We start from the raw sequence: 15455 nt of genomic DNA, 5'->3' as shown, positions 1-15455 counted from the left end.
GTGGAGAAGCTACATGTAACAAGTGTGTATTATCAACTTATGAATCTGAATGATTGCTGCTGCATAAGCGCAAGAACCGTTCAAGTAAAGAGGCTGTTTACAGTATGGAAAGCACAGAAATGCCAAGGTAAAGAAAATGCAAACGTTAGAGATAACAAGGAAAATATATTAAGGCAATGCAGCCACGTAGCCTTTTGCGATTTCTGTCAGTTGCGAACGCCGGAATGATTTCTTTGAAGAGATGCGGTCGATTTCCTTCCCCACTCTTCGACACTCCGAGTTCGTGCAGTGTCTCGTCAACGGGAAGTTAAACAATAGTCTCCAATTTCAAATTTCCATCTACCTTTGCTTCTTCTTAAACAGCAAACGTCAAAAAAAGGCCGTTTAACACGAACGCAATAACTCTGTACCAAAAAATTAACGAGAGTGGATCAAATGCATGCTTATCGAAGTGGGTCTGCCAGGAAAAACGAGGATTTTATGCATGTGACTGGAACTGTCGTGGGTCGGGGTTGCAATGACAGCTGCTGGGTGATGGCAGCCATCTCCAGGAGGCGTTTCACTCCCACATTGGGTGTCCTGGGTTCGTTTGCGAGGGAGACATGAGTGCATTGTGGATGTTGCAATGAAACAATCCGTGAACGTAACAGTTCTTTTAACATTCGACGAACTGGCAAACAATCATGCGTGTGCCCCCTCTTACTCGACGCAGCTTGTAGTGTCCGCGCTTCGGTGCAGCAGGTGCGGCGGTTGTCCTTGCGGAGTATGCATAAAAATGCGGGGCAGTGAGCTTGCTTGTTGGGTGAATGCCGGCCCTCCGGATGCTGAATGCGACGGCGGTCGCAGCGCTCGACTGAACTGGCACCCAGCAACAACCACGCGAAAGCTTCTTGCATGTTACGGGGAGCGTTCAATAACTCATGCAACACTTTTTCTCGGCCACTTTAGGCTGAAAAAATGTGTCTTACAGGACGTTGTAGAATATTCCCGTTTCAGCCCCTATAGTTTCATGAAGTACCGATAGGTGGAAGCGCTGTACGTAGCCTTCGAAATGGCGTCTGTTACTGTTATGCGTTCCAAGCAGACCGCTGTCATTCAGTTTCTTTTGGCATCGCATCGCAGATATTCATAGGCGCTGCAGAATGTCTACGAAGACCTGGCAGTGAACAAAAGCACGAGAAGTCGTTGGACAAGGCGTCCGTCATCACAGCAACAAGCCGCACACAGCTGTGACTCCTGTAACCTTGGAACGTGCGGACACTCTCATTCGATGTCATCGACGTATCACAGTCAAACACCTCGCTGTTCAACTGGACATCTCTGTTGGTAATGGTGACACATTCGTGTACTAGTTGGGGCACTCAAAGGTGTGCACCCGCTAAGTCCCTCGCTGCCTAACAGAAGACTGTGAAGAGCAATGAAGGACCATGTGTGCGGAAATGCTTGCGCGTTACAGGACTGATTGTGACAATTTTCTCTCGAACATCGTCAAAGGTAATGATACATGGGTTCATCACTTCGAAACGCGAACAAAACGGCAAACAGCAGAGTGGCACCACGCCACCTCTCCTCCGAAGAAAAAGTTCAAAGTCACCCCCTCAGCCGGTAAAGTCATGCTGACGATATTGTGGGACCCAGAAGGAATCATTCTGTTTCATGTTCTCCCTCATAGTGCATCGACCAACTCTGAAACGTATTGTTCTACCCTCAGGATACAGTTCCGCACTGTCGCCTGATAAACAAACTAAGAGCCTACGGAATATCAGACCAGCTGTGTGGCTTGATTGAAGAGTTTTTAGCAAACAGAACACAGCATGTTGTTCTCAATGGAGAGAAGTCTACAGACGTTAAAGTAACCTCTGGCGTGCCACGGGGAGTGTTATGGGACCATTGCTTTTCACAATATATATAAATTACCTAGTAGATAGTGTCGGAAGTTCCATGCAGCTTTTCGCGGACGATGCTGTAGTATACAGAGAAGTTGCAGCATTAGAAAATTGCAGCGAAATGCAGGAAGATCTGCAGCGGATAGGCAGTTTGTGCAGGTTGGAGTGGCAACTGACCCCTAACATAGACAAATGTAATGTATTGCGAATACATGGAAAGAAGGATCCTTTATTGTATGATTATATGATACCGGAACAAACACTGGTAGCGGTTACTTCTGTAAAATATCTGGGAGTATGCGTACGGAACGATTTGAAGTGGAATGATTATATAAAATTAATTGTTGGTAAGGCGGGTGCCAAGTTGAGATTGATTGAGAGAGTCCTTAGAAAACGTAGTCCATCAACAAAGGAGGTGGCTTACAAAACACTCGTTCGACCTATACTTGAGTATTGCTCACCAGTGTGGGATCCGTACCAGATCAGGTTGACAGAGGAGATAGAGAAGATCCAAAGAAGAGCGGCGCGTTTCGTCACAGGGTTATTTGGTAAGCGTGATAGCGTTCCGGAGATGTTTAGCAAACTCAAGTGGCAGACTCTGCAAGAGAGGCGCTCTGCATCGCGGTGTAGCTTACTGTCCAGGTTTCGAGAGGGTGCGTTTCTGGATGAGGTATCGAATATATTGCTTCCCCCTACGTATACCTCCCGAGAAGATCATGAATGTAAAATTAGAGAGATTCGAGCGCGCACGGAGGCTTTCCGGCAGTCGTTCTTCCCGCGACTGGAACAGGAAAGGGAGGTAATGACAGTGGCACGTAAAGTGCCTACGCACCGTTGGGTGGCTTGCGGAGTGTGGGTGTAGATGTAGACGTAGATGTAGGATATTGAAGAAGCGACCTCAGCGTGTTGGTTGCCACAAAAATGAAAATGAAATTCATCCGAGAGAAGCTTACAGAAGTTCATTGTGCTGTTCTCCCAAATCTATCTTGCACCCTGGTTGTCGCACCTACTGACTTCCATCTGTATGTCCCCATGAAGGATGCACACCATGGAAAGCAGTACGATGATGACAGGAAGGTTATTGATATGGCACGTCCATGACTATGACGTCGACCAGCAGTATGGTACCATGCGAGCAAACAGATCCTCCCAGTAAGACGGCGTAAGGCTGTCGCACTGAACGGATATTACTTTGAAAAATGGGGTTTTATAGCCAAAAGAGAGGGGATTAATATAATGTACTGGAATCTTGAATAAAACCAACCCAATTGCAGTAAAAAAGTGTTGAATTTCTTATTGGACTCAGGTACAAGAATCTACGCTCTCGATAATATTGTGTGACTGGCTGTCTTACGCACGTTGTGTTCTCGGCAATGGACACAACCAGAGATGGCGCTCTGAGACAGTATCCACCTGGCGTTGGCGAACGACAGTGCTAGTACGGAATTCTAGGACTGCTGTTCGTAATTACAATTCGTAGTAGAGATCAGCCCACAAAGTCTACAATTGGAATCGCCTATAGCCTTCGCTTAGGGACAAGTGTTTACTACAGTGATTGGCAATGTAGCGCCCAGGATGGACATAGTCTTGTCGACCTTGCATTCACTTGCTCTACAGCTTTTGTTAAGTATTGCAGTGCAAGAAAGTGTATATTTGTGTAAAACAAAAAGTGGTAGCCAAGATCGCAGGAATTCTTTTTATTCCATGATTACCGATTTCGGCGAAACTAAAGCCACAATTGTCGGATCTTAGGACACATACAGGTTACAACATCAAGGCGAACAATGGTGATACTGTATGGCAATATTTCATATGGGGTGCATTCCAAATAGGGATATTTAAGATCGTAAATCCAAAAAGCAGATCAAAGAACATATATTATACAAGACAACCAGTCACATAATATTACGGAGACTTTCGATTCTTGTACCTAACACGAAAAAACATTCTGCAGTACATGTTTTAAATGTGTCGTCTCTCTGCTATCTCTGTGATGTACATAATGAAACAGGACACTGTCTCTGGATCTGCAACTCTCTTTCTATAGTTTTAAAACTAGAAGTACTCTCAATGAAATGTTCACTTAGAATCTGACTTCATAAACTACAAAACTGGCAAACAGGTGAGAGCGTGCGTGAAGCCATAGACTGTAGCTGTCAGTCACTTATGTATATCATCTATTTACTCAAGACTGGAAAGATGTGCGGCTCTCCAAACAGCTTTGAAAATAATTTATATATGTTAGCTACATTTTGTACGCAGATGAAATGCACCAACAGTAAACTGACCACACTGACTATATTTCTCACGCGTAATTGCCAAATTTAGTGATAACTATGGACCACAACATAAAGAGAGCCAGTTCATTCTCAAGTTGTGATGTGAGACTATAAGATCGGACAGAATCAATTTTTTTATCGAAGACTTTCATCAAAAACAAATGGGAAAAATCTGATAGTGGAGAACGCATCCAAAAACAGTTTAAAATTTTTATATGAAATTAAACGTTTTATTGAGAAACTGACAGCAGAGACAGATGTAGCTTTCTTTTGTTTACCTAAAATAATTTTTAGAGCATAACTGATGAGTCGATATTAGCGAAATCAAATGAATCGTCGTGGAAAAACCTTGTAATACTCTACGTTTGGCTTGTACAATTTTCGGCACAAAGACAGTAAAATGCTGATATTCCGCGGATTCGGATGTAATGCGGTGTAAAAAGCTTGTTACGGTCAGGATTTCTGTAGCATCATTTACTACTCCAACTTCCAAGCCCTAAAAATAATAACCGAAAGGGATGTGAGTAATTAAACTCAGTCTGGGATTTGTCTCATTATCATCATATCTGGGCTGTCGTTGGACGTTTCCAATGTTGAAAACATGGCACGTATCCTTTGACTTGCATATTTGGAGTAATGTATTTTCTTTGGTAATATTTGAGATTATCAGCGTAAAGAATTCTTTCTCATTTTTCGTTTACAGACTTTAATGTCTTCTTTTCCACAGGTTTCCGGTCGTTTACACGCTAGTGCTCTCCCTATTCCTACTCCATTGGTTTTATAATAATTCAGTATACGTAGAATCCTATAACATCTGTTTCTCAGAGTTTGTGCGAAGTATTTCAGTGATCACCCTTTCACACAATTCTCCATGTCTGCCACATGCATGATGCAAACCATACCTGTAATAGCAAACCCGTGTTCACATTCTTGTTTTATTAACGATATTAATAAACCGTTCAGTCGAAGATGACGCCGAAGAAGAATGAGGAGATGGAGAGAAGAAGAAATATAAAGCGTAGATATCCACAAAATAGATAAAATGACCTCCAAAAACTACCTAAATGACTTACAGCAGTGGAAAAATGAACTTAACTAGTTTGCAGTCAGCGCTATAAACAGTCGTTTGGAACTGCTGTAGTGTTATTATTGGCTAGCCGTTAGAGCAAAGTTCATTTAAATGCTGTGTTTGCTAAGCTTTTAAAAATATTTTTCTTTTGGTGTACTTTAAATTTAAATGCCATACAATATAGAGCACAGTATAACATCACATTAAGTGTTTTTCCAAACATTCCATGCACAGTTAGTCATTTTACAGTTCACTATCGTTATACCGCGATTATGCTGTAATCGCAATATATTAGACTTCTTCTGCAAGTGTTCTATTACGCAGTGCGTTGAACAAGTAACGCAACACATTTTTTTCGTGGCAGTGTCGGTTGAAGAAATGCGAAATTTGTTGTGTGACATCGTGGAATACTTCAGCCTCTATAGTTTCATGAAGCTCCTATACGTGTAGGCGTTATGTGTAGACTTAAAAATGATGTCTATAATGGAGGTGTATTGCAAGCAGATAGCTGTCATTGAATTTCATTTGGCGGAAAACTAGAGCATCTCAGATATTCATAGGCTCTTGAAGAATTTCTACGACACCGAGCTATGAACAAAAGCACGATGAGTCGTTGGGCGATGCGTCTGTCATAATTGCAACAAGGTCCCACAAACCTGTCCGATCTCCCACGCGCAGCACATAGCTGTGACGTCTGCAAAGTTGGAACGTGCAGACACTCTCATTCGAGGTCATCGACGTATCACAATCAAACACCTCGCTGCAAAACTGTACGTCTCTGTTGGAAGTGCTGAGACACTCGTCCACCAGTCAGGGTACTCAACAGTGCGTGCTCACTGGGCTCTTCACTGCCTAATGCAATACTGTACAGAGTAACGAAGACCATCTGTGCGGAATGGCTTGCGCGTTACGAGCCTGACAGTGACAATTTTTTTCTCTAGCGTCGTCACAGGCGACGAACAGACGAACATAGGTTCATCGCTTCAAACCAGAAACAAAACAGCAATCCACTTCTCCTCTGAAGAGAAAGTTCAAAGCCGCATTCTCTGCTGGTAATGAAATGGCGATGGTCTGCTAGGACTGTGAACAGGTTTTGATGTCCTTCCTCAAGGCTCATGGTGTAACGATCAACTCTGGAAGAGTACTGTGTTACGCTCAGGAGATTGAACATACGACATCAGCCTGTTCGTCACACGAAAATGCAAATGAACCTCTCCTTATCCATGAGAATGCAAGGCCTCACACAAATCTGCACACCCAAGACAAGCTCATAGAATTTCATTGGACTGTTCTTCCTTATCCATCCTACAGCGTGGATTTTGCACCTTCAGACTTCCATCTGTCTGGCCCAATGAAGGATGTGCTCTGCAGGAATCAGTACATGGATGATGGGGAGGTTATTAATGCAGCAAGGTGTTGGCTCCAACGTCGACCAGCAGAGTGGCACTGTGCTGCCGTAAGCTGTCGCCAGCACTCTGATCGGCAAAGAGGCTGCGAGAAGTTGATATTTAGCACCAGAGCAAGTGAGCCTATCAGGAGAAGGGTAAAGACAAACTCGCAAGAAACGCGCCGCCAACACCCTCTCGACTGCCATTATTTAGATCGCCTCCGAAGATTGGAGGCCCCAGTCAGTCTCCCACTCAGTCGCAGAAAGTCGCAGGTCTCAGTCTCAGGCAGCACATAGCGACCAGAGGAGTGAGCACAGTGGGACGTGTACTTCACCAGCAGTGAGGCTAACGTGGACTAGTGCAGAAGAGCTTGTACCACATGGACTAGCTTAAGATAAATAACTTCTTTTTATGGTTAATTAAGAACCCTGTTAATCCATGCATACAGTGGTGTTATAGAAAGAAGATACCGGCCACCAAACAACGTCCTCTCCTTCCTTCCCCTGATACAAGCCTACAGTGACAACGAGACAACACAGAAGGTACCATGCAGGTGTGTGTTTTGTAACGAAAAGAGGGCGTCATAATATGGTGTTTGGAATCCTGAATAAAACCAACCTGCATTCAGAAAAAAATGTTGCATTGGGTACTGAATGTCAGTCCTATAACATCTGGTTGAAATTACGTGTGTATCTAGCATGACAGTCTTGCGCTTTTCTGCTAAATTTACTTATCATCAGAAAATTGAGCCACCTACATAAGGTGACAGTGTGAGAACTGAGTCTTTACTTGCCTTTCTGCTTCCGCCCGCAGCACCACAATACACATCGGCGAGGGCAAGCGGCTGCAACTGGCCAAGTGGGGGCCAGGCAACAGGCTGGCCTACGTGTACGAGAACGAGATCTACTACCTGCCCGAACCCACCGCCGAGCCGCTGCAGGTCACTACGGATGGCGTGCCGATGGCAGTCTATAACGGCATCGTCGACGACTACGGACATTGTAAGCATAATGCACTATCCTTACATTTAACGATTTTAGGTAGCTGAAATGAAAACAATATGTTTACACGTCTGGTGGTCAACAGATGGTTTTCAAGAAATTAAGAAAATACGCCTTCTTTCTTCTTGTTCCTGGCCTCTATCTCGTATCTTCACGGGGTCGGCATGTTAATTGTCGGATTTGGCAAAGCTATTGACAGAGGATGGCCATATACCCTTCCTGTCGCGATCCCTTACCGCCACCCTGGGACGGAATTTATGCAACCCTAGCTGCCTGCGTCTAATGTTCTTCCATGCGGAAGTGTGCAAACTTTTTTAGATGGTTGCGAAACATGTAACTGAGTAGGAATGTTGGTACCAATCTGGTACTCACTTAGTGGGGCATAGGAAACGGTAAAATACCATATCCCGACCGGCCAGCACACCACACCGGCTCTCGTCATTAATCCTCGCTATTTAGACTGACGTTAGTAGCTTCGTGGGCTAGTTTTAGACTCCAAAAAGAAAAACAATTTGAAAATTATTTACGTCTATGTTCCTCTAAACCGTTGTTAAAGAATCAATAAAAGAAAGGTTTCTATTAATGAAAAATAAATTTTTATTAAAAACGAGAATGTAACCCAACCAACAGTTAAATGATAATTAGTTGAAACCCTGAACTGCCGACAGGTGTTGTTGATATACGTCGATGGGGTCAGCTGGAAATGTGTGCCCCGACCGGGACTCTAACCCGGGATCTCGTGCTTACACGGCAGACGCTCTAACAATCTGATCCACCGCGGATACAGATGAATATTTAGTTAAGGGCTACCAGGCCATTGACCTTCGTCTGTGCGAATGCGCACAGGTTGGCCGAACTTTTGCGGGAATCGTCACCTTAGTGTGCTCGAGTAATGAGTTCATGGGCAAATATCTATTAGGTACATTACGTATGTAGATTGTGGATAGTTGGGAATGTGGGTCTCACGGGAAGCATGCAAGGGATAAGTCCCTGCAGTCGCGCTATTCCGCTTTGTCGTCGGTGGCTCATCTGGATAGAGCGTCTGCCATGTAAGCAGGAGATCCCAGGTTCGAGTCCCAGTCGGGGCACACATTTTCAGCTCTCCCCATCGAGGTATATCAACAACACCTGTCGGCAGCTGTGGGTTTCAACTAATTATCATTTATTCTAGAGAAGCTGCACGGTCATCAATGGTATCTGTTCTTTGCCGGCCGGTGTGGCCTAGCGGTTCTAGGCGCTTCAGTCTGGAACCGCGCGACCGCTACGGTCGCAGGTTCGAATCCTGCCTCGGACATGGATGTGTGTAATGCCCTTAGGTTAGTTAGGTTTAAGTAGTTCTAAGTCTAGGGGACTGATGACCTCAGATGTTAAGTCCGATAGTGCTTAGAGCCATTTGAACCATTTGACAATGAAAATCTATGCCGGCCTGTAATTGTAATCAACTTAAAAACCAAAGAAAATCTACTTCAACAATGTTTTGAGATCAAATAACGATCAATTAAGTAAAGTACAAGAAAGAAATAAACAATACCTTCAATACAAAAAATGACTAGGTACATGTAGAAATCAATTGAGCACTTAATTTCGTTCATTACAGTCAATACTTATCTTTCGTCAACCGAATACATTTTGCCCACTTGTTTTTGGCATTTAGCACATAGTACGACTGCATAGCCGCTAAACAGATTACATAGAAGTGGTACGATAACGTTGTAATAGGGACGGAATTGTAAAGAAAATAGTGACCAGTGGGGCAATAAATTACTCCACGAATGTGGTTAAGGGCTAATCTGTCCGGTGGATTCGATCCAGGGTTGGCGCATCTCCCCGAATCCCTGAAGCGGCCTGCCAATGCGCTCGACTACCCGAGCGGTCAAGTTAAGAAAATCTCTTTCAAAAAAATGGGGATACAACGTACTGCTCCAGTAGCAAAACAATAAACTCTATTTCACAAGCAGCAAAAATACTCTCATTCATTGTCAGATGTATGATACAATGCAAAATTTAATTAGAACTTGAAAAGACTCATTTGGGTGTTAGACCAAAAACAGGGACACGAGGCGTCATAATAGGACTCCAGAGCGTGCTAGTAAGAAGATTGGAATTGAATAGGGATATTCAAATAGCATCTATTGCTTTTCAAAAATCTTCATAATATTGAAGATGCGCGATTACACTGGAAAGGTAGAAGAATAATGTAAACAATAAATGAAAACCAGTTTTTGTAGACAGAGAGCCGGCCGAAGTGGCCGAGCGGTTCTAGGCGCTACAGTTCGGAACCGCGCGACCGCTACGGTCGCAGGTTCGAATCCTGCGTCGGGCATGGATGTGTGTGATGTCCTTAGGTTATTTAGGCTTAAGCAGTTCTAAGTTCTAGGGGACTGATGACCTCAGCAGTTAAGTCCCATAGTGCTCAGAGCCATTTGAACCATTATGAAGACAGAGATAAACTGAGAGCAACGGGAAGCTACAATTAGAAAAGGTATCAGAGAAAGATTGTCGTTGTCACCATATACCCTTTTCATTAAAAAAAAACTATGAACATATTAACAGAAAAAACACCTGGAGTTGTAGTGGGCGGAATTCCTACTCAATGCATAACATTTGAGCATAGTGGTGCGTTAATATATACAGAATGAAAGTATATTCTAAATTTGTAAGAGTTATGAAAGAGCTTGAATTTATAATTGACAGAAACAAAACAAAAATTGTGATAGTAAACAAATAAAAATTGAGGACGAAACCTGACTACAAAATTCAAAGAAATAGAACAAGAACAGTTGACAAATTAGGTTATTTCGGTACCTTAATCACGGAAAATAACAGATCCAGCCAGGGAATAACAAAAATAATTTCAATAAGTAAACGCGCCTTCAGCATAACAACATACCTGTTGGAGAACAACTCGTTTAATATAGAAAAGAAAAAATTAAGAAAAAAATATTATCAAGTCGTTCATCAGGAGTGAAAGCTCCACATTGCTGAAAACGAATAGAAGACGCTTGGAAGCGATGGAAATGTGGCTTTGGAGAAGAATAATGAGAACCGTCCGGACAGAAAGAAAAGCCGATGAAGATGTTTTGAAAGGGATCAGTGAGCAAAGAAACGTCATAGCAAATATCCAGAAAAGGAAAACGATATTTTTTGGATATTTTGTTGGATATTTATTTAGACCCAATAACTTTTTGACAAATGTATTGCAAGGAAACATTTTGGGAAAGAACCCTAAGGGGAGGCCACGAAAGAAAATAGCAGAAGCCCTTTTGAAGGTAACTAAATCCGCCTTTCAACAGTGTTTAGCCATCTGAAAAACATCTAAGGGTGATTTTGGCAGTAAGGGTAGAATATCGAGTTGAAGAAGAAATAGGACAATATTTTACTTCTACTGTTTCGTCTGGGATTACACTGAGATGATGTTTGTGTACAGTCGTAGTGTGAAACTTCTGTTTTCATTACCACTATACTGTGCACCTGACATTGCTAGATGATTTTCGTTTCCTGGCAACACTTTTGTCTGATGACAGAATCATGTTCTAGTGTCGCAGTCTGCCTCAAACACGGTGGGCAGGGCAAACATGCTGCTGTGGTCCCCGGACGGCCGACGAATCGCCTACGGACAGTACAACGCCTCAGACGTGTACTACACCGCCTTCGAGTACTACGACTCAGCTGGGGGTGGAGAGTACCAGTACACGAGGTTCCTGAAGTTCCGCTATTCGAAGGTACTGTGCTCTCTGCATCCGAGTTGCCACGTGCGAAACCGTTATAGCAATAGTAGAAGAAATAACAATAACTGTTTCAGTTCGTGCTTTGCTAGTATACAAATGATATGGGTGTGGTACACAGACTGTGTGGAAAGTAATATTGAGTAACAGTAGCTACGTCACTACCATTCACAGAAGCTGCATGTCAGAGCACTACCGAGGTGACTCTGCGCCTCTGGCAGAACTGCCGAAGCTGCGCCTCCTATTTCCACACCCACTCTTATTTCTGTAAAACACGTTTCAGCAATTTTTTCTACGCAGATCTAACAAATTTTATAATTTTGTAAATAAGTTTCATAACAATAAAGGATGACTGTAAAATACGCACATCAAAAAAGTTTTGCATCACCACGGTTCCCAGAACTCCTGAAGACAGACGTTGACTGTGAATATTGTATCACAGACACAGTCCCTTTGGACTGATGACCATAGATGTTAAGTCCCATAGTGCTCAGGGCCATTTGAACCATTTGAACACAGTCCCTTTGACTGTTCAGAGATGTCACTAAACCCGCTCAAAGATGTAAACAACCACGCATGAACAGCGTCTATTAGACGGAGGGGTCCGACAGCCGATCAGTTCCAGTCAATCCACCAGGAAGAAGTCACACGGCTCGTGTTGTCTGCAGTCCAACCATGCCTAGACGGTCATTACCGCTGTTCGATCGCGTTCTCATTGTTACTTTGTGCCAGGAAGGGCTCTCAACGAGGGAAGTGTCCAGGCGTCTCGGAGTGAACCAAAGAATGTTGATCGGACACGGAGGAGATAGAGAGAGACAGGTACTGTCGATGACATGCCTCGCTCAGTCCGCTCAACGGCTACTACTGCAGTGGATGACCGCTACCTGCGGATTATGGCTCGGAGATACCCTGACAGCAACGCCACCATGTTGAATAATGCTGTTCGTGGAGCCACAGGACGTCGTGTTGCAACTCAAACTATGTGCAATATGCTGCATGATGCGCAACTTCACTCCCGACGTCCATGGCGAGGTCCATCTTTGCAACCAAGACACCATGCAGCGCCGTACACATGGACCCAACAATACGCCGAATGGACCGGTCAGAATTGGCATCACGTTCTCTTCACCGATGAGTGTCGCATATGCCTTCAACCAGACAATCGTCGGATACGTGTTTGGAGACAACCCGGTCAGGCTAAACGCCTTAGACACACTGTCCAGCGAGTGCAGCAAGGTGCAGGTTCCCTGCTGTTTTCGGGTGGGGTTATGTGGGGCCGATGTACGCCGCTGGTGTTGATGGAAGGCGCCGTAACGGCTGTGCGATACGTGAATGCCTTCCTCCAACCGATAGTGCAACCTTATCGGTAGCATATTGGTGAGGCATTCGTCTTCATGGACGACAATTCGCGCCCCTATCGTGCACATCTTGTGAATGACTTCCTTCAGGATAACAACATCACTCGACTAGAAAGTCCAGCATGTTCTCCAGACATGAACCCTATCTAACATGCCTGGGATACATTGAAAAGGGCTGTTTATGGACGACGTGACCTACCAACCACTCTGAGGGATCTACACAAAATAGCCGTCGAGGAGTGGGACAATTTGGACCAAGAGTGCCTTGATGAACTTGTGGATAGCAAGCCACGACGAATACAGGCATGCATCGATGCAAGAGGACGTGCTACTGGGTATTCGACGTACCGGTGTGTACAGCAATCTGGACCACCACCTTTGAAGGTCTCGTTGTATGGTGGTACAACAAGCAATATGTGGCTTTCATGAGCAATAAAAAGGGCGGAAATGATGTTTATGTTCATCCAATTTTGTTCCAGTTTAGTGTACAGGTACCGAGACTCTCGAAACCGAGGTGATACAAAATATTTTTTGATGTGTGTATGTATTAAATGTGCCATATTGACGAAAAATGCACCTTGTAGAAAATAAATTCCTAACTGTATGATTCCGCTTAAAGGCAGAACTTAAGAACTTATCCCAATTAATTCTTAAATCATCTTTCTTTCTTGTTTACTTTTTTTTTCTTCTCTCCAGTTTTCGCCTCTCTACCCCCGCCACCTTCTTCCCCTTCTCGATACGGCATAATGCGAGTAAGTTAAGCTCCATCTGATTTCGATTCTTGCAATCTGTGTAGTAGCGCAATATGGTCAACCATTTTCCTGCTTACGCATCTGTTTTAACAGATGGAGCGCTCAGTAGTCACAATAATCATGCAAGGACAGTTGCGAGTCCGTACTCTACACTAGAGAAGAACTGTCTGCCCCCCGCAGAGATTCAGTGAACATCTAGGAAGACATAGTCAATGACTGAAGACTAGAAATTCAATACGGAGTAAGTACCAAAATGACTTTTTCGAGATACTGAAAGGAGAATGCCTTGATACAAATAATACGTTAGTAAGTGTGGTGTGTGTACTGTAAGACCTTCAGTACACACACCATCAGATTATTTGACTTGTCGATCTAACGAAGTAGGCGAGTGTCAGCAATATGTCTTGTGGTCTTATCGTGGCGTGCTTATCTTCTGCTGTTAGGTCAGACGATAGAAATGCCACTTGCACGCTTAGAGTAGCAGATTGACGGTGACCAAATTTAAACATAACTTGATTAATTTTCACACACATTTATTAAAATAATAACAAGCATAAAAATTACTTAACTTGGTTCTGGACACTATTTACATTTGACAATCTGAAGTTCCTGTGGTATTGGTACGTTAATCTTATTCTCACATATATCTCTGATACTTGACAAAAGTGTCTATACATTTATCTTCATGGCTATGTACAGGAATATGGTAATCTTATTAGGCGTAGACTGAAACTTTACTATACACTGGTACAGACAAATGCAGACTGGTACAGACAAATGCAGACTGGTACAGACAAATGCAGACTGGTACAGACAAATGCAGACTGACTAATCGGAGGTCTGTACACTTGTTATAATAACTCGCGCGTTCAAGTATCACTGAGTGTGATCCGTGAGGAGAAAAGGTTCGACGTTAGCAGCAATCTCATTGGCTGCGTTACGTATTAATACACGGATCGGCGGAAGCAGAATTTGGTCCGTCTCTATGGCAGCGCCATCTCGTAGTGCGAAGACGGACGAGCGCTGCGCCTGCGCTGTTGTGCTTAGTGGGGCGCGCTCTAGTGGGAAAGTTGTGCACGCGCTGACTACACGGAACTATGTACACAACATTAAGTCACACTGCAGGAAGCTGTGATCTGGTAAGTTACTCAGAGAAGAACTAGTCCACCCGTAGTATCACAAAGAAAATGACAATCTAGAAAAGGACGAAGACCATTGTTTTTGTGTTGTTTCTGCAATGATTACATTAGCAAAAATGTTCAAATGCGTGTGAAATCTTATGGGACTTAACTGCTACGACCATCAGTCCCTAAGCTTACACACTACTTAACCTAAATTATGCTAAGGACAAACACACACACCCATGTCCAAGGGAGGACTTTAACCTCTGCCGGGACCTTACATTAGCAAGACGAGGCGGAATAAGAATACCAAACACCATCTTGTACATTTTACACGCATTTAACCACACACGTCCTGGTAAAACTTCCTGTGTTCTTGTGGTACATATGGTACCACACTTCACAGGTCCTTCTTCTTCTCTCGCGATAAGCACTGGCGGTAGTCAACTTGCTTTAGTTCCATATTTTTGAAGTCAGAGACTGATTTGCCGTTCTTCAGGACACTTAATGTTGTCTGCCCTTCCTGCTCGTTAAAGGTTCTTCGTATTTTGACCTCTCCAGGGGCAGATAATTGAATCCACGATTCAGTTGATATCAAGAATTGTTGGTGGTGATCAGGTTTTCTGCTGTTGTGTAAAATTCAAGACAGAGCGAGTCATATATTTCAGAACTTTGAATGGCTTTGGACGAGGTGATGAACTCACCGGCAACGAAATATTTCACTGTCTTCTTTCTCTTTTCAGTGGTTGCAAAATCTCGATCAAATTCGAGATAGCTGTAGCCAGATGTGAGATACACTCCTGGAAATTGAAATAAGAACACCGTGAATTCATTGTCCCAGGAAGGGGAAACTTTATTGACACATTCCTGGGGTCA

General features: G+C 43.6%; 1 protein-coding gene across 1 annotated transcript in view; it reads left to right on the top strand.

Moving 5' to 3' along the window:
- LOC126191548 (venom dipeptidyl peptidase 4-like) overlaps positions 1–15455 on the top strand; it is a 303127-nt gene that overhangs the window by 89433 nt on the left and 198239 nt on the right. Inside the window, exons 6-7 of the mRNA XM_049932457.1 lie at positions 7436–7623; positions 11161–11345. Of these exons, the coding sequence (XP_049788414.1) occupies positions 7436–7623; positions 11161–11345 (373 nt within the window). The remainder of the gene's footprint in view (positions 1–7435; positions 7624–11160; positions 11346–15455) is intronic.

The sequence above is a fragment of the Schistocerca cancellata genome, chromosome 6, assembly GCF_023864275.1.
Source record: "Schistocerca cancellata isolate TAMUIC-IGC-003103 chromosome 6, iqSchCanc2.1, whole genome shotgun sequence".
Classification (NCBI taxonomy): Eukaryota; Metazoa; Arthropoda; class Insecta; order Orthoptera; family Acrididae; genus Schistocerca; species Schistocerca cancellata.
The sequence above is the reverse complement of the archived record's forward strand: the minus strand, read 5'-3'. Positions and strand labels throughout refer to the sequence as shown.